The sequence below is a fragment of the Vigna unguiculata genome, chromosome 1 (assembly GCF_037176805.1).
Source record: "Vigna unguiculata cultivar grain cowpea cultivar isolate G323 ecotype 2 chromosome 1, ASM3717680v1, whole genome shotgun sequence".
NCBI lineage: Eukaryota > Viridiplantae > Streptophyta > Magnoliopsida > Fabales > Fabaceae > Vigna > Vigna unguiculata.
Genome location: NC_140792.1, coordinates 2,775,292 through 2,800,445, shown reverse-complemented (window position 1 = coordinate 2,800,445; position 25,154 = coordinate 2,775,292). Strand labels below are relative to the sequence as shown.

The window sequence follows — 25,154 nt, the reverse complement described above, 5'->3', positions numbered from 1 at the left end:
TTTTTGATATAATATATTTTGTATATTCTATTTTATTACTGTAATTTTTCTATTATTTTTCTTCTACAATCATGTTTATATTTTTCAAATCAGTTATATTCTTGAGTTACACCACAACCTCTCCACTCTATTATTTAATCACTAAGCTGGTTTGTAAAACTCATGTAACACTTTCCACATGTCCTTACTCGTGTAACACTTTCCATAGGCCCACCAATGGCTGAACTCGTTCAACAATAACAAGAAAAACACAAAGCATAAGAATGAAAGGAAGCAACTGTAATATAAGAGAGGGTTCTATCACATACACAGTTCTTTATATATACAAGTAAAGAAGTATAATATCACAACTTTTAAGACAGTTAAAGAAGCTTTATAGTAGACATTCTTCTGGGCTCTTCTTCCCACAATCATGATTTTAGAGCCAATAAACTATATGTACTTAGACTAAAATCCATCCGATGGAATCTCAACCTGAATCATGACCTTTACAAACCGGTAAATCATTTTTGAAATTGGGAGGCACTCCAAGGATTGGATTTCTCTCAAAGAAATTAACAGGCTTCAAATCAAAACTTGATGACACAGTAGGCATTATAGGGTAGTCCTCTTGGCATGGTATGTGATGAAATCCTATTGTGTACCACAACACTATGTCCTTATTCTCAATTCCACGATCCCTGCATATTAAACATCAAACACTTTCACAAATCAATATGATGAAAGGTAGAATTAGCATTGAACCATTACTTAAGAAAGGTAGAATCATGAAAAGAATGTGTGACCTGTTGGACCACACTTGAAGAGTATCATCTCCTTTGCTCTGATAAACGAATAAGCCACCAGCCCATTGCTCACTCTTGTTGTAAGGGGTGACCCATATTTGATTATTGGTAAAGGCTGCCCTTTTCTGTGGTGGGTCTTCTGGATCCAGCAAGCTACCTGCTGTGGCACCTGGAACCAATTTGTACCCAACAGGGTTCCCTACCCTTGTTTTCTTCAATGGATTCACCACATGATACTCAGATGGCTCATACAGTTGAAGTCTTATTTGAGCATCTTTCTCTGTCTTTGCCACTTTTTTAACTGCTTTCAAATAACTCTTTCTGGGTGATTCTCCCGGAGCCGTCTCTTGCATCTTTAAGTTTATCTGAACAAATGAATTGTCTGACCCATCAACATCCATGTCTAGGTAATACGTGATAAAATGGTCATGGATTACACCAATAAGGTTTTCGCTCAAAAGGGTTCCATAAAGATATTCTTTTTCAGGAACTTGGTCCATGTTCTCATAGGTAGTTCCTTTCACCATTAAGATACCACTCAGTCCAACCTGCATCAGACAAATGCCTATATATTAGGATAATCCATCTTACCCTAGACCATCATTATTTGCTGTCTCATTCGCTATTCTAAATGTCTCATTACTGATTTTTATGATATTTTCATTGTTTATGTATCCATATGTTCCCAAAACTTTTCAAGTGAATATGAAGTGGAGTGGGTGCTCGTGTGCATAAACTTTTCAAGGATTTTGGATCACATCAAATTTTGATATGTCTGCATAGGTCATGGGACTGTCAATCCTAAACAAGAATGTGTAGAATTAAAATTGAATTTTCCTCACTAACCTCTGCTCTGATTAGCCCATCGGTTTGAAATTCCCAATCCATGATGTAGTCATAGTTTCCCAAGGCTGCTGCCATCCTAACCACTAGTGTCACCTTTGGCCTTGCTTCTGTAACCTGTCACCGCAGCACGTACCCAAATAAAGTTAAGAGATAAAATCTATTGAATTATTTATAGATCAAACAATCTTTATTCCCAACTAATGAACAACAGCTCAAAAATAGTCAAAATTCATAATTTTAAGTGTCCATGTCAATCTATAATTAGAAACTAAACAATACATGAGGTTTGCTTTGAACAGTGTGTTTGGATTATAAGGTCATTAATGTCCACTATGTCAAACCAAACACACACACAAACACACTTTGGTTTAAGCTTGGTATGAGAGAAAAGCTTACCTTGAGGCCAGTAATGGGGCATTCAGCATGTCTCCAAGCAATATCACCAGCATAACTCTCAAAAATGCAAATCATGTTGGGTTGGAGATAAGGTGTTCCATCATAAGATGCAAACACACCATCCATGTAGTGAGCATTTCGTGGACAATCATTCAGAGGGTTCAACGGCTTTGACTGCAACCCATACTCACCAGCATCCATGTATGTCCTAAAGTACCAACCTTCTGTGGGGTCCATGTAGGGCACAAATAGCTCAGATACGAACCCTTTGTACATTACATTTCTCAGCATTGATGTGTCAGGGTCCCTCACCTTCACCTGTGAAATTATGATCCCTGCCCTTGGGTCAGGTCTGAGGTGAAATTCCCAGTTTGCCCATTTCACCATGTGCCCATCAACACTAAAGCTTGGACCTTTTGGTTGCTCCAAGGATATTGGATTCAGCAGCCTCATCTCCCCACTCAGCTTCTGAATGGAGTAACGGTAATCAGTGTTGGCACCACTAGCCACAGGGATGTTTTGGCCATCATCTGAAACAGCTACCACCTCTTTTCTATCAATGTCAACCAAAGCAGTGACACCCTCGATTGGTTTCATGTAAAAGTTCACAGTGCCTTCTTTGGAATAGCACTGTACCTTCATCAACCTTCTATTCTCCTCCTCCGGTTTCTCATACCACCCTGAAGACAACGCCAAGCACACCAGGTCTGCTAAATTCACACCACGTTTGGTGAACGAGTTGTTGAACTCAGGGCACCTGAGGGGAGCCTCTAGAACCCCGAATTGGTCCTCTAGAGTAACCATGGGGTACCCAGAAACCAAATCGGTTTCATTTTCATGGCTCGTGACATGGCCAGTTTCGAGGTCCACAGTGAGAACATGAGAGACCCTCTTGACAACTGCAACCACGGAAGCCTTCCTTGGCAAGGGTGGATCACCCTTTTTCCATTTGAGGACTAGTTTTTTGTCTGGTTCTTCAAGGACCACAGAGTTTAGAGTGTAGCTGGACGAGGACTTGAAGAGAGGGTGAGAAGAGAGGATGGTTCTGACCCTGTTGAACTCTTGGATGGTTAGAGGGTCAAGAGGGTGTTGAGGAGTTTCTGATTCAAGGTGATGATAGGTAGGGGATGATGAGTAGAAGGTGTTCTTTGGGATGTACCATCTTGAGTGAAATTTAGAGTTTGGAAGTGATGGAAGGTGAAGCCATGTGAGAAGTAAAACTAGAGCCAGAAGAAGCACGAAGCGCCATAAGTTTCGGGCTTCCATGTATGGATAGATAGATAGATAAAATGGGTATATTTGGTTTGGAAGAAGAATTATTAAAAATAATGAAAACTTTGAGCTGAATGCATTTATTGGACATGCTCATGTTTATGGAGTCAGGCAGTTAGAAGACGATGAAAGTTTGAGTCCAGGTGTCTGCAACAATGATATATGATAATGATATTTGCATATTAGAATTCCGTATACCGACACTTGACGTATAAGTCATATTTATTTATTTTAAATTAAGAAACAGAAAAAACAAATACATGGCTATAAGTTACATAAGTAATTAAAATATAAAAACTTTAAATAATACTTAACAGTTTTATAAATAATGAAATAATTGACTCACAAATTATTGAAAACATTGATTAAATAAGAAAGTTGATTTGTTTTAATACTATGTAAATATATTAGTAATGAAAAAAAATTGAATGAATAAAATTTGTGTTTATAAAAGTACGAGATTAAAAGATTTATTGTTACTTTTAATACATGTGCTTATACATTAAGTCACGAGATCTTATTCCCATGCAAAACGAATTAAATAATTAATTAACACCACAATGTTATACACAAGACTTGAATCAAGTCCAATCAAGTCCTTTCATATAATCAAGTACTCTCAACCAATTGAGCTAGTATTATTCCTTATCTTCTCTTTCCACCTTAATTAACTTAGAGATTCTCGCCCTCACATTTATTAAATATTTATTTATTTTTCTCGGGTCTTACACATTGTGGGGAGAATCGCTTAAGATTGCAGTTTATCTCTTGAATAGGATACCAAGTAAGTAGTTAGCATAATCCCTTATGTGTTATGGACTGGTAAAAGGCCAAGCCTAAAGCATTTACGCATTTAGGCTTATCTAGCTAAGGCACATCCTTATAGGTCGCACAAAAGCAAGTTGGAATCAAGGACTGCTAGCTGTTATTAGTAGGCTATCCTGAACGCCCTTAGGGTTATATATTTTACAATCCCACTATTAAATCATGTTTTGAGACAAGAAATGCAATATTTCTTGATGATGTTGAGTTTGGGAAGGAATAGAACATAAGGAATGTTGTCTTTGAGGAGGAACCTGTTGTTGACAGTGATCAAGTCCCTATGCTTATTACCATTCTAGTACCTACCTTAGTAATAGATGACAATGATGGATTCATTCCTGACATTGTTCCAGCTTAAGACAATGTTGAGGTTCTCACTCAAATACCAATAGAACAAGCTTAACAACCTCAAGAAGTGGCACTAGAAGATCCACTAGAGAGAGGAGAAATGCAATTCAAGAGGATTATATTGTGTTTCTCCAAGAACATGAGGATGACATTGGTTTAACAATGGATGATCTAATCAACTTTTGTTAAGCTATGCATAGTTTTAACTCTCAAAAGTGGATTGATGCCATGAAGGATGAGATGAAGTCTACGTAAGAGAATAACATTTGGGATCTTGTTGAATTACTTGAAGGTGTGAAACCCATTGGTTGTAAGTGGATATTTAAAATCAAGAGGGACTCAAAAGGTAATATCGAGAGATATAAGGCTCGTTTAGTTGTTAAAGGCTTCACTCAAAAAGAAGGCATTGATTATAAAGAAACCTTTTCTCTAGTTCTTCAAAGGATTCTTTTAGAATAACAATTGCACTAGTAGCTCATTATGATTTAAAGCTCCATCAAATGAATGTTAAGATCTTGTTTCTAAATAATGACAATGAAGAAACAATTTATATGATGCAACCAGAAAATTTTATATATGATGACTAATAAGTGTAAAGAATAAGTAAATTTTTCTTATGAAATTGACAATTATCATGTATCAAATGGAGCTATTTATATATAAAACAAACATCCTTAAGCTCAAAATAAAAAATGAGGTATTGAGAAGTAGAATTTTATGAATTGTAATGATATTTTGCTATTTTGCAGTAAATATAAAAGAAAATATCAAGTATGCAACTGAGCCACAATACTTGAGCTGAGCCACAAAAGTAGACAAGACAAGACAACATATTTTGACTTTCTAGTTGAGCACAACAAATGAAACTGAGACTCATGAGGAAACCTTCTTTGCAAGGAAATTTGGAGCACAAAATCATGAGACTGAGTAGCCAAGAAAACCCTCCCAAGAGGGAACTGTCACGTGCTAAGCACCAGGACAAAGGGCTGAGTTGAGAAGGACACCCACTTGTGAAGAAACCCCTATATGGCTGAGCACCATTCAAAAATTCCTATAAATAAAAACCTCATGTCTTCATTCTAGGAGGCACAAGGGAAATGCTCTAAGTGTAAATCTTATCTGTAGATGCTATTGGAATTACATTGTAATATTCTATGAGTAGTTGAACTCCCTTATGTCCAGTTTTGATGTAATCAATTCTGATTATATATACTTCTACTTCTTGGATATTTATCTTTGCTTTCATTCAATTATTTGTGGTTCGATTTATGCTTAATGATGACTTGATAACTCATCTATTTAATAGGTTTGGATTGAGTTTGGAAACTGGTCTCAAACTATGGTCCAATCAAATCATCATACTTGTACTAGATGATTTATTGCATGCTAGAAGGGATGATGGATGAAAGGGTCTTGCACATGACAATGATTCATTCTACGAGTCTTCCACATCAAAGCAAGGATTCATTCTACCAGGAGTTGAGGAATCACACTAGGTTTGAAGTCCTTAGGTTCTAGTGATTCAGGGATGAACCTAAATTTACATATAAAGAGTACTCCCAGGATATTGGATAATTTGTATGGTAAGTAAACAAGATGATAGTGGTTTAGTAGAAGAAGGTGAGATGAAATTAATTCATAGCCTATACTTCACTCAATCTATCTAATTCCTACTATCTATTTTTACTTGCACTCTTTATCAAAATCAAAAACCCAAAAATTAAACTACCAATGTACTTGCTAAATCCTTGTGGATATGACACTTGTTGATACTACTATGCACCAGTGCACTTGCTGGGAAATGGTTATTGTGAAGCAGTCATCAGTGACTCTGAGTCAATGGTATGCAAACTAAAGAAATCCATCTATGGTCTCAAATAAGCTTCTCGTCAATGGTATTACAAATTTCAACAAGTTATTACCTCATATGGTTTTGAGGTAAATATAGTTAATGATTGTGTTTATCATAAATTCAGTGGGAGTAAATATATATTATTGGTTTTATATGTCGATGATATACTGCTTTCTAGTAGCGATATAAGCTTATTGCATGAAACTTCGACAAAGAATTTTGAAATGAAAGTTCTTGGTGAAGCCTCTTTTGCATTAAGTATTAAGACACTAAGAGATCATTCTCATGTTGTCCAAAGGTTATCACACAAGAATTATATCGATAAAGTTTTGGACATATTAGGCATGAGAGATAGTAAACTAGGAGATACCTTTATAGCTAAGGGAGACAAATTTAGCCTCAAATAGTGCCCTGATAATGATGTCGAAAGAAATGAGATGCAAAAGATACTCTATGCTTTGGCTATGGGCAGTCTAATGTATGTTCAAGTATGTATTCGTCCTGACATATCATTTGTAGTGGTTGTTTTGGGAAGATACTTGAGTAATCCTTCGATGCAACATTGGAAGGCAGTAAATCATGTAATGTGTTATTTAAAGAGAATAAAAGGGCATATGCTCTCTTATCAAAAGTCTAACAGTTTAGAGATCATTGGATACTCTAACTCTGATTATTTGGATATGAAGACAGCAAACACTCAACATCTAGATATATCTGTATGTTGGCCAGAAGATCTATCTCTTGGAAGTAGGTTAAACAAACTATCATAAATTCTTCAACCATGGTTGCGGAGTTCATTGCTTGTTTTGAGGAATCGAACCATGAAATATGACTGTGAAATTTTATCACTAATTTACATGTGGTTGATTGCATTGAAAGACCATTGTAAATATATTCTGATAATAACTCTTTGATTCTCTATTCCAAATAATAAGTCTTTCATAAGCACATTGTTCATATGGGTGTAACTCCTTATAGTACCTTAGTTTATTCATTTATGTCAAATATCTTCTTTAATTATTTGTTTTCCAAATATTTATATTATTTGGATTTTCTGCACGAATAAAGTTAATGTTCATAATTCTATTGTGATAATATTTGGTGATATATATATATATATATATATATATATATATATATATATATATATATATATATATATATATATATATATTACGATTTATTTAGATCTTTATAAAGATTTTTTTTTGGAATAGTTGGGAATAGATATGACTAGCATCACATTACATGTTATTTTCATGTAATATAAATGCATAAATGAATATGAAGTCCAAATGGAAGATGTTAAAAATTTTATTTTTTAACGTGGGTTATACATATTATTATATATATATATATATATATATATATATATATATATATATATATAAGTTTTTTAATGTATGATATTTTTGACCTTTGATGTTTGTCCAAACACTGACGTCGTACATGGTGACGTCAAAATAATGTCAGAAAACAAAATAACGTCACTTAACGTCGGGGCAGTAGGGGTCCGACATTATCCAACGTCGGGGCCAAAAGTAGCATACGTCAATTTTCGCGCTAAATGGAGCCATAAAACAGAGCAATTTGACTTCTGTTGGGCTTTGACAGACATTAAATAACGTCAGTCATGGTAAGCTCAAACGTTAAATAACATCGTTAGAGCACCACTAGACGTCAAAATGCTATATATATTTTTTTTAAATTTGGTTGTTTTTACAACATTCCCACACCTGAAAATCAGCAAATTTCTAGAACAGTTTCATAATAATTTCAGCACAATTCTGGAGTTACAATTATATCTAATAACACTTAAGTTTCAACATATATTCTAAACTAATATACACAATTCCCATGAATCTTCTTGCTTGTTACACTAAATATTACAAATAAAATAAACACATATCAAAGTCATAAGTTGACATACAAAAATTAATAACTTTAAACTAAATGAGTTCTAACCTTTTGATATAATACTTTAAGTTGTTGGCCTCTAGACTTACCCACAATGCTAATGAAATTTTAGAAACATAAAACATATGTTAGTTTCTATAACTAAGTAGATACACAGGTTAGGATTGAAAAAAAGCAATACTTATTCTTGTAACATGTTTTTCAAAGCAGGTGGAATCTTCCTATAGCATAAATAAAACCAAATAAAACCATACAACTGTGCATTGTCTTGGAATGATGACATATAGTTGCCAATGATAGCTACCATAAATCACAAGTACTTCATAATAATACTTCATAAAATATTACTAGCAAAAATACCTACGCATCAATGTATGGCGCAAAGTAGATCTCTCTATTTGACTCAACCATCTATGTTTGCAAATAAAGTTTGATGTGGTCATGTGAGTTTCCCGAAAGTTGAATGGTTTGAGGTTCAATGAATCCATAGACGAAAGATCGACCTTGGTCCACAATGAATCCATAATAAATCTACATACATAAAATAAAAATTAATGCAACAATAATATTAAAAAATCAAATACAATTAGTCCAATTTTACAAATAACAATAAATATAATTTTATTTCGTAATTTTATAAATATTATTATAAAAATTCAATTAAAAAAAGAAATAGGCCAAAAAAACTAAAAAAAAATAGTCTAAGATAAAAATTATAATTGCAAATAAAAAAATACAACCAATTATATACATACAATGAAAAAGAGATAACAAACAAAATAATCTCAAAAAGATGCAAATGGGGATGAAAACACATAATATTCGGTTGAAAATGCCTAAAATCAATCCACAATCAAATCCCAACCAGTTTGGTGGTGAAAAATGTTCGAAGTTCACCTAGAGGAGGTCGGAATAATGGTCACCATCAGGAAGGATCGCGAAACACTGCAAATGGGGATGAAAACGAAAAATATTCGGTTCAAAACGCCTAAAGTCAATCCATAATCAAATCCCAACAACTTTGGTGGTGAAAAACGTTCGAAAATTACCTGGAGGAGCTCAGAATGGTGGTCACTGGTAGAGAAGCTTCGCAAAAAAATGGTGGCGCGACGAAACGGTTAGGGTTTCTACGTTTCGCGTAGAGAAAACCCAAAAATTGACGTCAGGACTGCATGGTCAGACGTTAATTAACGTTGGTACAGAGGGGATTAGACGTTAAATTAAGTTGGGGCAGAATGAGTCAGACGTTAAATTAAGTCGGAGACAGAGAGCTCAGACGTTAATTTTTACATAACGTCGGGGTCTGTGGGTCAGACGTTAAATTATGTCTATGTTGGAATGGGCAGACGTTAAAAAAGTCAAATAATTCACAAAAATGACACCAGTCATTTTTAACGTGGGACTTTTTCTGGACGGACGTTATATGGGTGACGTTATAGGGCTTTTTTGTGTTAGTGATGTATTAGTTATTTACATTTAGTTGAGTTGAATAGAAGTGATCTAATTTTAGTGGATCTTTATACCACGCGTGGTGAAACTAAAATTGACATGGGCTTAAATGAATGAAAACTAGTTTGGCTCGTTAAAAGTTAATGAGAATCCTAACAGGTTTAAAATCAGAAGGATGATCATGGTCTACAAAATGCCAGATTAAAAACATACGTTTCTTTGTCTCCCATCGTAGAAACATTAGGGATATCAAGTCATATTTAGGATTATGTTAATTTGGCTAAGAGGATGGTTGCACCAAAAGACCATCCTTCTACAACCTTTAGTCAATACCAAAATGGAAACAGTTATGCTTATCCATGCTTGTTTGTCTTTATTGCTTATATTAATAAAGATGGGAAACATTACTCCAAAATATAAGTAGCGTACAGAATAGAAATAAGATTACGTACAAACTGATAAAATTTATTCCGACCTATGGTAGACATTCTTGTGGGGTCTTCTTCCTACAATCATGATTGTTGAGCCAATAATGGAATCTCAAGCTGAATCATGAGCTTTAGAAGCCGGTAAATCTTCCTCAAAATTGGGAGGCACTGCAAGGATCGGATTTCTCTCAAAGAAATTAACAGGCTTCAAATCAAAACTTGATGACACAGTAGGCATTATAGGATAGTCCTCTTGACATGGTATGTGATGAAATCCTATTGTGTACCACAGAACTATGTCCTTATTCTCAATTCCACGATCCCTGCATATTAAACATCAAACACTTTCAAAAATCAATATGATGAAAGGTAGAATTAGCATTGAACCATTACTTAAGAAAGGTAGAATCATGAAAAGAATGTGTGACCTGTTGGACCACACTTGAAGAGTATCATCTCCTTTGCTCTGGTAAGCTAATAAGCCACCAGCCCATTGTTCACTCTTGTTGTATGGAGTGACCCATATTTGATTGTTGGTAAAAGCTGCTCTTTTCTGTGGTAGGTCTTCTGGATCCAGCAAGCTACCTGCTGTGGCACCTGGAACCAATTTGTACCCAACAGGGTTCCCTACCTTTGTTTTCTTCAATGGATTCACCACATGAAACTCATATGGCTCATACAGTTGAAGTCTTATTTGAGCATCTTTCTCTGTCTTTGCCACTTTTCTAACTGCTTTCAAATAACTCTTTCTGGGTGATTCTCCCGGAGCCGTCTCTTGCCTCTTTAAGTTTACCTTAACAAATGAATTGTCTGACCCATCAACATCCATGTCTAGGTAATACGTGATAAAATGGTCATGGATTACACCAATAAGGTTTTCGCTCAAAAGGGTTCCATAAAGATATTCTTTTTCAGGAACTTGGTCCATGTTCTCATAGGTAGTTCCTTTCACCATTAAGATACCACTCAGTCCAACCTGCATAAGACAAATGCATAAAAGTTTCAAATTTTGATTGATTATGTCTCATGTGACTGCCAATTTTCTTCGCTAACCTTTGCTCTGATTAGCCCATCGGTTTGAAATTCCCAATCCATGATGTAGTCATAGTTTTCCAGGATTGCTGCCATCCTAACCACTAGTGTCACCTTTGGCCTTGCTTCTGAAACCTGTCAGTCACCACAGCACGTACCCAAACAAAGTTAAGAGATAAAACAATCTTTATTCACAATTAACGAACAACAGCTCCAAAATAGTCAAAGTTCATAATTTTAAGTGTCCATCCATAATTAGAAACTAAACAGTACATGGGGATTTGCTTCTAACAGTGTGTCTGGATTATAAGGTCTTTAACGTTCATTGATTCAAACCAAACACACTCACTCACTTACACACACACACTGTAGTATGAGGTTTGCATGAGAGAAATGCTTACGTTGAGGCTAGCGACGGTGGCTTCAGCATGTCTCCAAGCAATGTCACCAGCATAACTCTCAAAGATGCAAATCATGTTGGGTTGGAGATAAGGTGTTCCATCATAAGATGCAAACACACCATCCATGTAGTAAGCATTTCGTGGACAATCATTCAGAGGGTTTAACGGCATTGACTGCAACCCATACTCACCAGCATCTATGTATGTCCTAAAGTACCAATCTTCTGTGGGGTCCATGTAGGGCACAAATAGCTCAGATACGAACCCTTTGTACATTACATTTCTCAGCATTGATGTGTCAGGGTCCCTCACCTTCACCTGTGAAATTATGATCCCTGCTCTTGGGTCAGGTCTGAGGTGAAATTCCCAGTTTGCCCATTTCACCATGTGCCCATCAACACTGAAGCTAGGACCTTTTGGTTGCTCCAAGGATATTGGATTCAGCAGCCTCATCTCCCCTCTCAGCTTCTGAATGGAGTAACGGTAATCAGTGTTGGAAGCATTAGCCACAGGGATGTTTTTGCCATCATCTGAAACAGCCAGCACCTCTTTACTATCAATGTCAACCAAAGCAGTGAAACCCTCGATTGGTTTCATGTAGAAGTTCACAGTGCCTTCTTTGGAAAAGCACTGTACCTTCATCAACCTTCTATTCTCCTCCTCCTCCAGTTTCTCATACCCCCCTGAAGACAGCGACAAGCATACCAGGTCATCTAAATTCAGACCACGTTTGGCGAGCGAGTTGTTGAACTCAGGGCACCTGAGGGTAGCCTCTCCCACCCCGTACAGGTCCCTTTCAGTAACCATGGGGTACCCAGAAACCAAACCGGTTTCATGGCTCGTGACATGGCCGATTTCGAGGTCCACAGTGAGAACATGAGAGACCCTCTTGACAACTGCAACCACGGAAGCCTTCCTTGGCAAGGGTGGATCACCCTTTTTCCATTTGAGGACTAGTTTTTTGTCTGGTTCTTCAAGGACCACAGAGTTTAGAGTGTAGCTGGACGAGGACTTGAAGAGAGGGTGAGAAGAGAGGATGGTTCTGACCCTGTTGAACTCTTGGATTGTTAGAGGGTCAAGAGGGTGTTGAGGAGTTTCTGATTCAAGGTGATGATAGGTAGGGGATGATGAGTAGAAGGTGTTCTTTGGGATGTACCATCTTGAGTGAAATTTAGAGTTTGGAAGTGATGGAAGGTGAAGCCATGTGAGAAGTAAAACTAGAGCCAGAAGAAGCACGAAGCGCCATGAGTTTCTGGCTTCCATGTATGGATAGATAGATTGATAAAATGGGTATATTTGGTTTGGAAGAAGAATTGTTATGACAGTATATAATGAAAACTTTGACGTGAATGCATTTATGGGACTTGTCCTCTGATGTTTATGGGGTCAGGTAGTTAGGAGACGATGATTTGCAATGTTTGGGTCCAGGTGTCTGCAAACATGATCTATGATAACGATACTTGCAGATTAAAATAATGAAAATAATATTTTAACTACTAAATATAATAATTTTGATATCTTTTTCTTTTGATACTATTTATTATTTTGTAAATGATTTTAAAATATTAAAAATAAAAAAATAAAAAATTTTAAAAACAATACCTAAAATAAAAGAAACTTGTCAAAATTTAATAATTAAAAAACTATTTTCTTTAAAATAAATTAGAATTCCGTATACCGACCCTTGACATACAAGTCAAATTTTGGCCCATTTTTTCTTTTTCTCAAAATAGGATATTGTAACTAATATTACAAGAGGAACATGAATCACTAGCAATTTAGAATTCGACTATTGGAAGGTTGTCGTTAGAGTAATAGTCACAATTTAATTATTGAACAACTGAATCTGGATTAGTTTAATGTATGTTTGTTTTTTGTTTCTATTGTTATGAATTAAGAGAAAATAATTTAGAAATAAGAAATAAGAATTAGCTACTTTGTAAAAATCGTGTAAACAAATATTTATTTTGAAAATAATGACTTAGACGACTAAGTATTTCAAGGTATAATTATTTAGAAAAATACATTAAAAAAATAATAATAATCTAGGAAACTGATTATTTTGAGAAGTAATGATTTAGAAATATATATATATATATATATATATATATATATATATATATATATTTTAAGAGAATAATAATAATTTAGAAAAATAAATTGGTAAAGTATACGTTTCAAAAAATGTACTTTTGATGAAAATATATGTGGTAAAAAATAATTTTGTAGCAAAATATATGTGAGAACCCCTTTTTGTTTTTCTCTTTCCGTGTACTTACTCTCTTTCTTTGCTACCATCCAGATAGAAACATCACTCCACTCATCTTGCACCTCTCTTTCTCACAATTTTCTCTTCCCTCTCTCTAACAAACAAAGGGGTTTGGGCTCCAATTCAGTTTCTAAATTTTGCTTTCTTCCTTATGTAACAACAATCCAATCTGAGACTAGCAAAAAATCTTCTCCCCAAGTTGTTCATTCCATCCCTACGTCTCCTTAGGTGCTGAAATCGAATCATCTTCCGGTTGAGAGTTGAATTTGCTTGTGATCATTGAAAAGCAATCCAATCTGAGACTAGCATAGAATCTCCTCCCAAGCTGTTCATTCCATCCCTACGCCTCCTTAGGTGCTAAAATCGAATCATCTTCCTGTTGAGAGTTGAATTTGCTTGTGATCATTGAAAAGGTAAGGGAAGCTAACCTTTTTACTTAAATTCGTATAGAAATCTATTTGATGAGTTTGAATTGCATGTTTAAGTGTTGAAATGATGTTTAAATTGCATGAATTGGTGAGTGATTGATTTGTGTATGAGGAATCTGGGCTGCTGCATGTGGGAACAGGTTCATAATCTGGTATTTTCGCCTAGGCGAGTGACTCTCGCCTGAGCGAAAACACCAGAAAACCCACTCCTGTTCCTGCGCGAAGTCTCGCCTAGGCAAGCTAGGGTCGCTTGAGCGAGAGACACTCTAGTCTAAGCGAACCAGCTTAGCCTGAGCGAGAGTTCGCCCGATTTTTTATTCTTGCCACTGTTAGGGCCTCGCTCAGGCAAGACTGACTCGCCTGAGCAAGATGGCCTCTCGTCTGGGCTAGATTGTCTAGCTTGAGCGAGAGCCACTACAGTGGGGTGCTTCAGTTTCTGTTTTTATCAGTAAGATTATATGTTTTAATGTGGTTTTGTGCAACTAGTCCCTTGTATGTTTGGGAATGTCATTATCAATGTATTGCATGATGAAATTGGATGAATATGAATTATGAGGAGTTGTGGTTGGAATAGAATTTCAAGGGAAATTCAGGTGAACTTGTTAGTGTGTGTAAGGACGTGAGGAAACCATATTGGTTGGTATCTTGAAACTCCAATAATCATTCACGCTCAGATAGAGCAAAATGGATTATGTCGTGAGGAGTAGCAAGAGGTCCTAGTCTTTGGACTTGATCAAGTCCTAGACGCGAAAGAGACTTACCTTGGGAACGGTCGGGTGAATACTCCTTGTGTCCAAACTCTACAGAGTCTGGGAACCGTTACAGGTGCAAGCCACCAAGAGCTCTAATGTCGCTTACACAATCTAGATATCGAGTCTAGAATTATATAATCGAGCTATGTGTTATGAATGATATTTCTATTGTGAATTGTATCATTTCCTCTTATTTCAGTTAGCTTACCTTTCTTGTTTATGTTTGCTTGCCCTTGTGTGTTCTCCTTTGCAATGATCACCTACGGTTGGTGTGAGCAGAGCCGAATCCAGATGAAGATACCCCTCTTCTGAGCAGGAGTTGATGTTTTACCGAGAGGTTCCGCGGTAGTTTTTGGGTTTGATGCTGTGGAGTTTTGGAATGTGCAGTTTATCCTTTTTCTTGTACCTACACTTGCCATGAGTGTTTTCATGTGATTTTTGGATGACTGTACCAGCTGTATATATAAAATTTTATATGACAGTTATATCCTATTGTCTGCTTTGCTTGATTATAATATAATGTTTGATTCGGTAGTGTGAAAGCTATTAAATAGGATGTTACAATATATATATATTTAATTTTTTTAGTAAGGAATTATTAGTTTTGTGTTGAATTATGTAGTATTAACATCGATTAATTTAAAATTAAAAAACAAAAAAAAAAACTTAGCTATTAATTAAATAAATAATTTAAATGTAAAAATTTAAATGATATTAACAATTTTGTAATTAATAAAAAAAATTGTGCCCCAGAAATTATTGAAAATGTAGATAAATAAGAAAGTTGATTTGTTTTTGTACTATGTAAATATATTAGTAACACGCAAAAATGTAGATAAATAAAATTTGTGCTTAGAAAATATGATGGAAGAGAGAAAAAAATTTATTTTTATTTTTAAGAAAAAATAAAAAATAAAAAATATTTAATAATAAAGTTTTGATGTTTTTTATGTTTCATTATAATTATCAAAATACATACAGATTGAAAAAAAAAAGTAAAACAAATTTTTAGAATTTCTCATAATTTCACGACGTTTCTTCTGGTGACAAAATTTTCAATAGTCAAACTTCTTTTGGATTGATCATTTTTTTAATCAAGAATCTTGTGTTTGTCAAATTCAAACACTATGTTATTTGAATTTGAATTCGAAAAAGGAATTATTTGTGTTGTGTTGAGTTAAAATATGTAGTATTCATATTTATTTATTTTAAATTAAAAAACAGAAAATAAAACAACTTAGCTATAAGTTAAATAAGTAATTATAATATAAAAACTTTAAATGATACTTAACAGTTTTATAAATAATAATAATAAATTGCCAAACAAATTATTGAAAAATTGATTCAATAATAAAGTTAATTTGTTTTTATACTATATAAATATATTAGTAACATGAAAAAATGTGAATGAATAAAATTTATGTTTATAAAATTACAAGATTAAAAGATTTGTCGTTATTTTTTTAAAAACTTGAAATTGTAAATATTCAATAATAAATTAATGATATACATAAAGATTTAAAAAGTAAAATAATTTATTGATTTTTGTATGTTAATAACATTAGAAATATATAACATAATTTTTTTTTATTAACACAAAAAAAGGTTTTGACGTATGTCATTTTAGATATTTTTTTATGTTTGGTAAAGGTTCAACGTTATAAAAAAAACGTTAAATTGATGTTTATTATCTTTGAACAAACATGGATTAATAATTAACATATGTTACATTTGTAGCATGTAGTAGAAACAATATATGTCAATTTGTACGTTTTTTTTATTATTTTACACTGATATTTTCCTCCATTAAAATTATGAAAAATCAATATATAATTAAAGAATATATCACAAAATTTTCTATAATTTTCCAATGACAATTATAAAATATGAAAAAATGAGTGAAAAATACTACAAAAAAACCTTAGAATTTGTGACTAATTTGAGGTTTTTCACCCCAAATCTTCACAACTCTGAATTTGTGATCAACATCTCAGATCTGAACATTCAACAATTGAATACAAAAAAGAAAAGTTTGAACCAAAACGCAAAAACACAAAAGTGCAATCTTTAGGACACACGTGAATGAAAAAACCAACCTTAATGCAAAATGCAATTAAGTAGAATGAAAGCTTGAGTCCAAATCGAGGACTCCCTCAAAACAAACGTTAAAGGACGTCAAACTACTCTAAATTTGACATCAAGTTCAAAATTGATGTTGGTTATGAGGATGTCCGACGCCAATTTTGACAAAATATTTACAAAAATATTACTGCTCATTTTTAACATCGAATGTCGCTGCATTCAATGTAAAATTGGTTACTTTATAAACCTTTTTTGCATTAATGATTGAGAGTTAAGTATCAAACACTAGGACTCCTAAGACAATTATTTTTCGTGTACCATGGTGTTTGACAATACAATCATCATTTTGGAAGACTTTGTTTTCCGGTTTATTTCAATCCAATTCTTAAAGATTTGTACCATCTTTGAAGCTTCGTTTATTTGTTGGATTGTGGTACACTTATTGACCTCTGTATGTTTGTTCGTATACCTAAACTTGCCAAACAATGTAGACTCCATTTCATCCCATTTATACACAAAATTAACCTATATGTCAAAATCATAACAAATATGTGTACAAGCAACAAACACATTAGAATATACCAAGTACAATTTTTGGAACTTCCGATAATTACAATCTTTTGTCTAGCTACACATTTTCTTACCAGTCAAATCTCTTCTGGGTTAATCATCTCCTTGACCAAGAACCTCTTGTTACTTTTTTTCAAATTCAAGTACAAACACTCTTTTAATTTTAACTGTAGTTATATATTAATTGTATCACAGGTGTTCTGTCTCCAAAGTCGAAAAAAGAAAATACATAATAAAAAATCTTCTTTCTAATAATGTTGTGTAGTGAGGTTAGAGAGAAGGGGTAAGAGGCTTCAACGTTTCCGTTCAAAATATCCACAAAATATGGGCCATGGTGGTGCAGAACCTACATAAAAGTCTGTCTCCTACCTACATCAAATCTCATAAAGAAATCACACATAAACTAACATTTCTCTAAATCAAACACCACACAATGACCAAAAGCTAAAAAAACTGTCCTTTTCTTACCATAATCTTTAATGAAAAAAATAATTGATTAGTTTCTTAACTAATATTTTTAGTGTCTCATATTGATTAACACATAAATAATAAAGTAAGATAGGAGACATAGAATGATATATAGTCACATCATCTGATTAATAAAAAATTAAACAATGTGAATTTAATTAAAAAAATATAAAAATTTTCAATATACAATAAATTAAAAAAACTCAATTAAAATCCACAAATAAACTTAATTTTTTTATCGGCATATACTTAAAAATTGATTAATTATATTTATTATATACTCTTATTTTCGAGTGACATTTTTACGAAGATATTATTATTTATTCAATTATGGTTTTCTGATGTTTGACGTTCAATATTTATTAATTAATTTGGTGAAAGATATGGTTTGAGGTCGTTAAATATTAACATTTTGAACATGAGTTTATTCATTTCCGATAAACTTTTGATAAATTGAGTTTCAGATTTGTACATATTAAATTATATTCATCATGTTATCATTAAGACTGTGGTTGTTTGAATATATTTACTGTTGAAGGATATTTAGGAGGGTCAGATTTGTGTGGATGTTATGCATTCATAAGTTGTTATTTAGTTATTTTGTCTCTCCATGTAATGATTATAATTTGTAAGTATTTCACCCACTGTTTCAATAACCCTTCTTATAATGTTCTTGCTTTGATCACATCAAACAAAAAAATACGTAACTATGATGAGTAAAAGCTATCCGTATGCAATCTGAAATTGTGTTATCTATTTTATCAAATTATACTGTTTAAATAGACTGCAAAATAAAAGAAAAAACTGTTCTCCTTCACTCTGCCGAAAATTAATGGACAGTTTTCTAATAATAGGATAGCTAATATTTAGCTCTCACAATCTCCTAAGATTTGGTCAGCATAAGACCGTTATTCAGAACAGAACTTTAAATAAAACATAACAAATATGCAATTTTAAAATATAGAAAATATCTCCTAACAATCCTTCCCTTAAACTAAATGTCCAAAAACTTTAGTTTACATCTGATGCTGCAATCATGCCCAACATACGTCTGATTTTCATAAATTGCTCCAACTTAAGTGGTTTAGTCATTATGTCAGTAATTTGATTTTGAGTACTGCAGTGACTCAGTTTGATTTTTCCTTCTTTGACAAGGTCTCTTAAGAAGTGAAATCTAACATCAATGTGTTTACTCTTACCATGAAATACTCGATTTTCAGACAATTTAATAGCTGAATTGTTGTCACACAGAATGAGAATATGATTCTGTCCTTTAAAACCAATGGTCTCCAAAATTCTCATGATCCAGGTACATTGACATGCACATGAAGCTGCAACTATGTACTCTGACTCTGTAGTAGATAGTGTCACTATTGGTTGGTTTTTAGATGACCATGAAACTGCTCCAGTTCCTAATGAAAAAACAAAGCCTGATGTGCTCTTTCCATCATCTACATCTCCTGCATAATCACTATCTGTATAAGCCACTAGAGTTATATCTTCTCCCATTTTCTACAACATGCCCAGCTCTGTAGCCCCCTTTATATACCGTAGGATTTGTTTGACAACATTCAATTGACTTTCTGAAGGATTCTCCATGAATCTGCTAATTAGGCTGACCACATACATCATATCAGGTCTGGTTGCTGTGAGATACATAAGGCTTCCAACTACTTGTTTGTAGAGTGTGGCATCTGCTTTAGGTCTTGTGTCAGTTATGGAAAGCTTCATTCTTGGAACAATTGGATTCTTTACTGGATTGCACTCCACCATATTAAATCGAATCAATACTTCATGTGCATATTTTCGTTGACATACAAAAATACCATTTGTATTCTGCAAAACTTCAATTCCTAGAAAATACCTCATATTTCCCAAGTCAGTCATATAAAAAACTGACATCATAGACTCCTTAAACTCATCACACATACCTTGATCATTGCCAGTGTAAATTAAATCATCCACGTATAGACTTACGATCAAAATTTACCTTCTTTTGCTGACTTTGTGAACAAAGTATGTCCACAAAAACACCTTTCAAAGTCATTTTGTAAGAAATATGCCTCTATTTTGTTGTACCATGCTCTAGGTGCTTATTTGAGCCCATAGAGTGCCTTCTTCAATTTATACACCTTTTCTTCCTGTCCCTTTTCTATAAATCCAGTTGGTTGTTGAACATATATTTCCGCCTTCAGTTCTCCATGAAGGAATGCACTTTTCACGTCCATTTGAAATATAAACCACCCATTTTGAGCTGCCATGGATAAGATTATGCGAATAGTATCTAGTTTGGCTACTGGTGCAAATACCTCTGTTAGGAATCCAAGTGTGAGCCTAAGTCCCACATTGACCAGAAATGAGAAAGTAGAGCACTATATAAGAATAAAGACCCATAAACCCATTGCCTTAAGGTTTTGGGTTGAGAGTGGTGTCAGTGTCTTATGTGGTTAGGCTCAGATCTCATTGGTGTTGTTCTCCCCAGTGAAACACCCTCTGTAAAACCTGACAAGTGGTATCAGAGCCGATGGTTAAAAACCGGCTCAAACGAGTGCAGGTCCCTGTATCGAAAGTCTTCCTGGCAAGAGTCCTAGTTAAGGGTTCCAGGTAAGCGTGTCCCGTTAAGATGAACGGCGGTACGAGAAGGAGTACTCGTGGTTGGGAATGCTTCCGCTGGAGGGGGAGTGTACCAATGTGGTTGAAGGGACTCACCCTTGAGGGGGAGATTCCCAACCACGAGTACTCCTTCTCGTACCGCCGTTCATCTTAACGGGACACGCTTACCTGGAACCCTTAACTAGGACTCTTGCCAGGAAGACTTTCGATACAGGGACCTACACTCGTCTGAGCCGGTTTTTAACCATTGGCTCTGATACCACTTGTCAGGTTTTACAGAGGGGGATTTCACTGGGGAGATACAACACCAATGAGATCTGAGCCTAACCACATAAGACACTAACACCACTCTCAACCCAAAACCTTAAGGCAATGGGTTTATGGGTCTTGATTCTTATATAGTGCTTTACTTTCTCATTTCTGGTCAATGTGAGACTTAGACTCACACTTGGATTCCTAACAATCTCCCCCTCAAGGGTGAGTCCCTTCAACCACATTGGTACACTCCCCCTCCAGCGAAAGCATTCCCAACCACGAGTACTCATTTTCTGCCCTTTTCTGTACCGCCGTTCTTCTTAACGGGACATGCTTACTTGGAACCCTTACTTGGGACTCTTGCCAGGAAGACTTTCGATACTAGGACCATACTGGTACTACACTCGTCTGAGCCGGTATTAACCATCGGCTCTGATACCACTTGTTAGGTTTTTTACAAAGGAAGACTTTCGATACAGGGACCTGCACTCGTTTGAGCCGGTTTTTAACCATCGGCTCTGATACCACTTGTCAGGTTTTACAGAGGGGGTTTCACCGGGGAGAACAACACCAATGAGACCTGAGCCCAACCACATAAGACATTGACACCACTCTCAACCCAAAACCTTAAGGCAATGGGTTTATGGGTCTTTATTCTAATATAGTGCTCTACTTTCTCATTTCTGGTCAATGTGGGATTTAGACTCACACTTGGATTCCTAACAACCTCCGTGTAGTCCATTCCATAATGTTATGCATAGGCATTTGCCACCAATCTTACTTTAAACTTTTCAACCTCACCGTTCTCCTTGAGTTTGGTTTTGTAAATCCATTTTACTCCAATCGGTTTTACATCTTTGGGAGCATGAGCTAACTCCCAAGTTTGATTTTTCTCTATAACCATCATTTCTTTCCCCTTTGCCTCTTGCCACTTCTTGCTTTTAATTGCTTCTTCAAATGTTACTGGATCAGTTTCAGCTGCTAGCATAGCACTAATATTGCTATCATTGTATATATTGCCCCATTCTTCATAGTCTGTCATCCATATTGGTTTTCTTCTATTTCTTTTTGCCTTCCCTTCAGCTGGAATCTCAATGTGGGAGTGTGAGAGTCATTTCTGACAACTTATGATTCTGGTTGCTCCTCCTTTGGTTCAGATTGTGAGTCACTGCTTTCTTCTACAGCAATTTCTAGATGATTTTCTACTCCACTCTGCTCCCAAATCCAGCCTTTGTTTTCTTCAAAAATAACATCCTTGCTGATTATTATTTTCTTGTTGACTGGATCAAAGAATCTGTATGCCTTTGATTCATCACTGACTCCAAACAGAATGCAAGGTTTGCTCTTGTTGTCAAGCTTAGATCGTTGCTGGTCTGGTGTGTGGACATAAGTTAGGCAACTAAACACACGGAAGTAGTCAACAAAGGGTTTTATTCCACTCCAAGCTTCCTCTGGAATATGATCTTGTACTGCATATGTAGGACTTCTATTCAAAATGTGTGCACACCATTTTGTAGCTTCTGGCCAAAAAAGTTTTGGAACCTGTCTTCCAATCAGCATAGTATGAACCATATTCATGATGGTTCTGTTTTTCCTTTCAGCAACCCCATTCTGCTGGGGAGTGTAAGCAACCGTTAGTTACCTCCTTATCCCTTGATTACTACAAAACTCCTCAAATTCTTTTAAGCAAAACTCTCCCCCTTTATCAGTTCTTAAGCAAATAATGCTTTCTCCAGCTTCTTTTTCAATTAAGGCCTTGAAGTTTTTGAACAAGGAAAACGTTTCAGACTTCTCATTTGAGAAGTATAGCCAAGTTTTCCTTGTTAGATCATCAATGAAGCTTAAAAAATATCTCTTATTGCTGCTAGAAGTTGGTTTGATTAGCCTACACATATCTGCATGAACCAACTGCAGTTTCTTGGAGGCTCTCCATACTCCTTTTTTGGACATTGAATGTTTGTGTTGTTTTCCTCCCAAGCATTGTGTGCAAGCCTCTCGAGGAGTTGTGATCCGAGGTAATCCTATCACCATTTGTTTAGAGGCAAGAGTACTCAAGCCATCATAGCTTAAGTGTCCTAGCCCGTTGTGCCAAAGTTGAGAGTTACTTTCTGTATTCATCTAAAGACACATATTTGCTTCCATAGTTGCTGTTAAGACAAACATCCTGCTAGCATTCATTGGGATTTCATATAGTACTCCTTTCTCAGGATCTGTAATGGTACAAGTGTTGCTTTAAATTCTGACGTGCAGCCCTTTTTCTGAAGTTGTCCTATGCTCAATAAGTTGTTTTTCAGTTCAGGAACGTAATATACATGTGTAATAACATGCATCACACCATTCACCTTCATTTTAATGATTCCTTTCCCCATTACAGTTATGTGAATGTCATTTCCCAGCTTTACTTTGCCTCTGAAACTTTCATCTAACTTTGAGAAGCATCCCTTGTTACCACTCATGTGGTTGCTGCATCCTGAGTCCAAGAACCACTCATCTTTTTTTCCTTCTGCTAGGACCATTAGTAAGATTTCTTCCTCATATTCATCTTTATCCTCCATTTCTGCATAATTTACTTTCTTCTCCCACATTGGACAATCATATTGAAAATGTCCAAGTTTATGGCACTTGAAACATTCAACTTCATTCTTGTAAAATGTTTGTCTTCCTCTTCCTCTGCCTTGGAAGGCTCCTTTTCCTCTCCCTCTTCCTCTTCCTCTTCCATTCTTCTCATCAAATACTGTTTGCATAACCTACTCTTCTTCCACTGAGCATGCCATTCACTGCTTATGCACCAATAGGCTACTTTGTAATTCATCTATAATCATGGTATTCATGTTGTTGGATTCCTCAATTGAACATACCACATAGTTGAATTTCGTAGTCATAGACCACAAGATTTTTGCAGTGATGACACTCTCTTCCATACGTTCTCCCACTGCTTTCATACTTTTGGCTATCTTTAGAGTGCGGCCAAAGTATGACTTAACCGATTCTCCTTCCCTAATTTGTAGTGTCTCGAATTCCTTTCGTAAGGCATGCAGTTGCGCATGTTTCATCCTTGTAGAGCCTTGAAATTTTTGATTCATATACTCCTGTATAAACTTGGACGTATCATCATTTAGTATTGTGTCCAAAATCTCTCTATATATTGCTTGATAAAGATAATTCTTTATCTTCAAATCTTTCAGTTGTTGTTCCTCCAGTCGTTTAAGCTTTGCTTCTGATGCAGTTGCTTTGTCTCGGACAACATCAATGTCATGCTCGACCAAGTTCCAATACTCCTTGGAACGCAAGAAATTCTCCATTAATTTGGCCCAATGGTCATAGTGACCATCAAATTTGGGAATGGCAGGTTGAACGTACTTGCTTGTGACTGCCATTTCTAATAGCACTCACTATTTTCCCAAACCTCACCGGTGTATCACTCTTCCCAACCTAGTTCAGAAAACAAAGCTCTCTAGTGTTTCTTTCTCTCTCTCACTCACAAGTAAGTTTTTGGTTCAGGCCTTGTGACGAAGCTCTTGATACCAAATTGTGAACGTAACTATGATAAGTAAAAGCTTTGTGTATGCATTCTAAAATAGTTTTATCTATTTCATCAAATTACACTGTTTAAATAGAATGCAAAATAAAATAAAATAAATGCTCTCCCTCACTCTGCCGAAAATTAATGGGCAGTTTTCTAATAATAAGGTAGCTAATATTTAGCTCCCACAATCCCCTAAGATTCGGTCAGCATAAGACCGTTATTTAGAACAGAAATTTAAATAAAACATAACAAATCTGCAATTTTAAAACATAGAAAATATCTCCTAACAGCAATAAGGTGTAAAATATAATCGTTTATAAACTTTATTTTGCTGCAAAAAGAAAAACCATTTTGTTTTGACAATAAAATTTCAAGTAAAAGCACAAAAATTATCTTCATCTCTATCATAATACAACTGCCACTTAAATTAGTTATCCTTTCAGAAAATTCTGATTTGAATATTCTCACACTCTAGTTAACTTATCATATAAAGAAACCCCTTTACAATAAAAGCTCAAAATCAAAAGTTTAATTACGAAGGGAAGATTATAGTACCTTCCTCTGGTGCTAATTCTTAAGAGAGTAATCTTAGTTTGTGAAGTTTGATACTCAATGGCAAGAGAAACCCAGATATTGCCACATT

At 35.0% G+C, this 25,154-nt stretch overlaps 2 protein-coding genes across 2 annotated transcripts; both read right to left on the bottom strand.

Annotated features, from left to right (window-relative positions):
* Positions 1-258: 258 nt before the first annotated feature.
* Positions 259-3,394, bottom strand: LOC114164670 (amine oxidase [copper-containing] gamma 2-like). Its single transcript, XM_028049413.2, has 4 exons — positions 2,028-3,394; positions 1,632-1,745; positions 786-1,333; positions 259-680 (listed from the first exon to the last, which is right to left on the bottom strand). Exons 1-4 carry the CDS (start codon positions 3,291-3,293, stop codon positions 470-472), a joined length of 2,139 nt encoding a protein of 712 aa, XP_027905214.2. The 5' UTR covers positions 3,294-3,394; the 3' UTR covers positions 259-469.
* A 6,640-nt stretch (positions 3,395-10,034) lies between these two features.
* Positions 10,035-12,870, bottom strand: LOC114164078 (amine oxidase [copper-containing] gamma 2-like). Its single transcript, XM_028048622.2, has 4 exons — positions 11,549-12,870; positions 11,169-11,282; positions 10,544-11,091; positions 10,035-10,438 (listed from the first exon to the last, which is right to left on the bottom strand). The coding sequence occupies exons 1-4, from the start codon at positions 12,809-12,811 to the stop codon at positions 10,228-10,230; spliced, it is 2,136 nt and encodes a 711-aa protein (XP_027904423.2). The 5' UTR covers positions 12,812-12,870; the 3' UTR covers positions 10,035-10,227.
* Positions 12,871-25,154: the final 12,284 nt, after the last annotated feature.